General features: G+C 47.9%; 1 protein-coding gene across 1 annotated transcript; it reads left to right on the plus strand.

Moving 5' to 3' along the window:
• Positions 1-354: 354 nt before the first annotated feature.
• Positions 355-774, plus strand: LOC148781302 (uncharacterized). The gene has a single exon (XM_088871041.1). It carries the CDS (start codon positions 355-357, stop codon positions 772-774), a length of 420 nt encoding a protein of 139 aa, XP_088727167.1.
• Positions 775-1,405: the final 631 nt, after the last annotated feature.

Genomic DNA, 1,405 nt, shown 5'->3' on the forward strand with positions numbered 1-1,405 from the left:
TCTGTGCAGGATGCAGGGGGCCGAGAAGAATTACCCTCCCATTGAAAAGATGTGCCTAGCCTTGATCTTTATGGTACAAAAGCTCTGTCATTACTTGCTCGATCACGAGATCAAATTATTCTCCAAGGCGGACCCGGTCAAGTTCCTCATGACCAGGCGGTGCTTGTCATGATGTTTGGCCAAGTGGGCATTATTGCTAATGGAGTTCGACATCACGTATGTACCACAGAAGGCAGTCAAAGGTCAAGCCCTAGCAGGCTTTCTCGCAGCTCACCCAGTCCCTGCGGAATCTCCCCTGTCATGTGATCTCACGGATGAAGAAGTTTTTGTACAGCACTAACTTGACCGTGGGATATGTACTTCGATGGAGCATTCCAATCTGATAGAGGAGGCTTCAGAGTCCTGTTCTTGACTCTCGACAGTGGAATGATTCATTTATCCTTCTCACTGGTACAGGCATTTTCTCATAACGAAGCTGAATATCAAGTCCTCATATTCGGATTGGAGATCACCCAGAAGCTAGACCTGAGGCAGCTAAACATCTTTGGCATCTCTGAGATGGTCATCTGGCAGCTTAAGGGGACTTATGACGTAAGGAAGGATACTCTCAAATCTTATCATGACACGACCAAATCCTTTATGACCCAGTTTGATGATTTCTCCCTGAGTCATATCCGGAGAAGGCTGAACTCGCTGGCCGATGCTCTTTCGAAGCTTGAGGCCACCATTCAGCTATCTTCATCAGGATTCACCCCAGTCTTGGTAACTGAATAGAGACGTGTCGACTTGAGAAACGAAGTTGATGCAGATGATGGGAGTGATGTCTTCCCTGAATGCCCATCTTATCCATTTGGAGTGCTCCTCACGGTTAAGGATGTCATTAAGGAAGAACAGGAAATATCCCGAGGCAAAGAATCCAAGGTCGAGAAGCGAGAGCCTGAATTCTTCGACCCGATGTGTGTGGAGGTCGAACAAGTGGAAGACTAGAGGGAGCCTATCATAGATTTCATAAAGCATAGAAGGCTACCTCAGGATCGGGTAGAATGCAACGCCATACGATGGTTGTCTACCAAGTACACCCTGCTTAATCGGGACATCCTCTTTTGTTGATCATTTGATGGAATTCTCCTCAGATGCATCGATACGCAAGAGGCGAGCAAGGTACTCGAGGAAGTGCATTCAGGTATCTGCGGGCTGCATCAGTTCGGCCCTAAACTCTACGAGCTCATTCGCAGACTCGGCTATTGTTGTCCTTCAATGGTGGCCGATGCCCAAAACTATGCCAAAAGATTCCAGGTGTGCCAAATTCATTCAAGCCTCATTCATCAACCCCCAAAGCCTCTCCATCCTACAGTGACATCACGGCCCTTGTCCCAGTGGGGTACGGACATTGTAGGACCCATTG

Source organism: Amborella trichopoda, chromosome 7 (genome assembly GCF_054954075.1).
Source record: "Amborella trichopoda isolate Santa Cruz 75 chromosome 7, AtrichopodaSantaCruz75HAP2 v2.0, whole genome shotgun sequence".
Taxonomy (NCBI): Eukaryota; Viridiplantae; Streptophyta; class Magnoliopsida; order Amborellales; family Amborellaceae; genus Amborella; species Amborella trichopoda.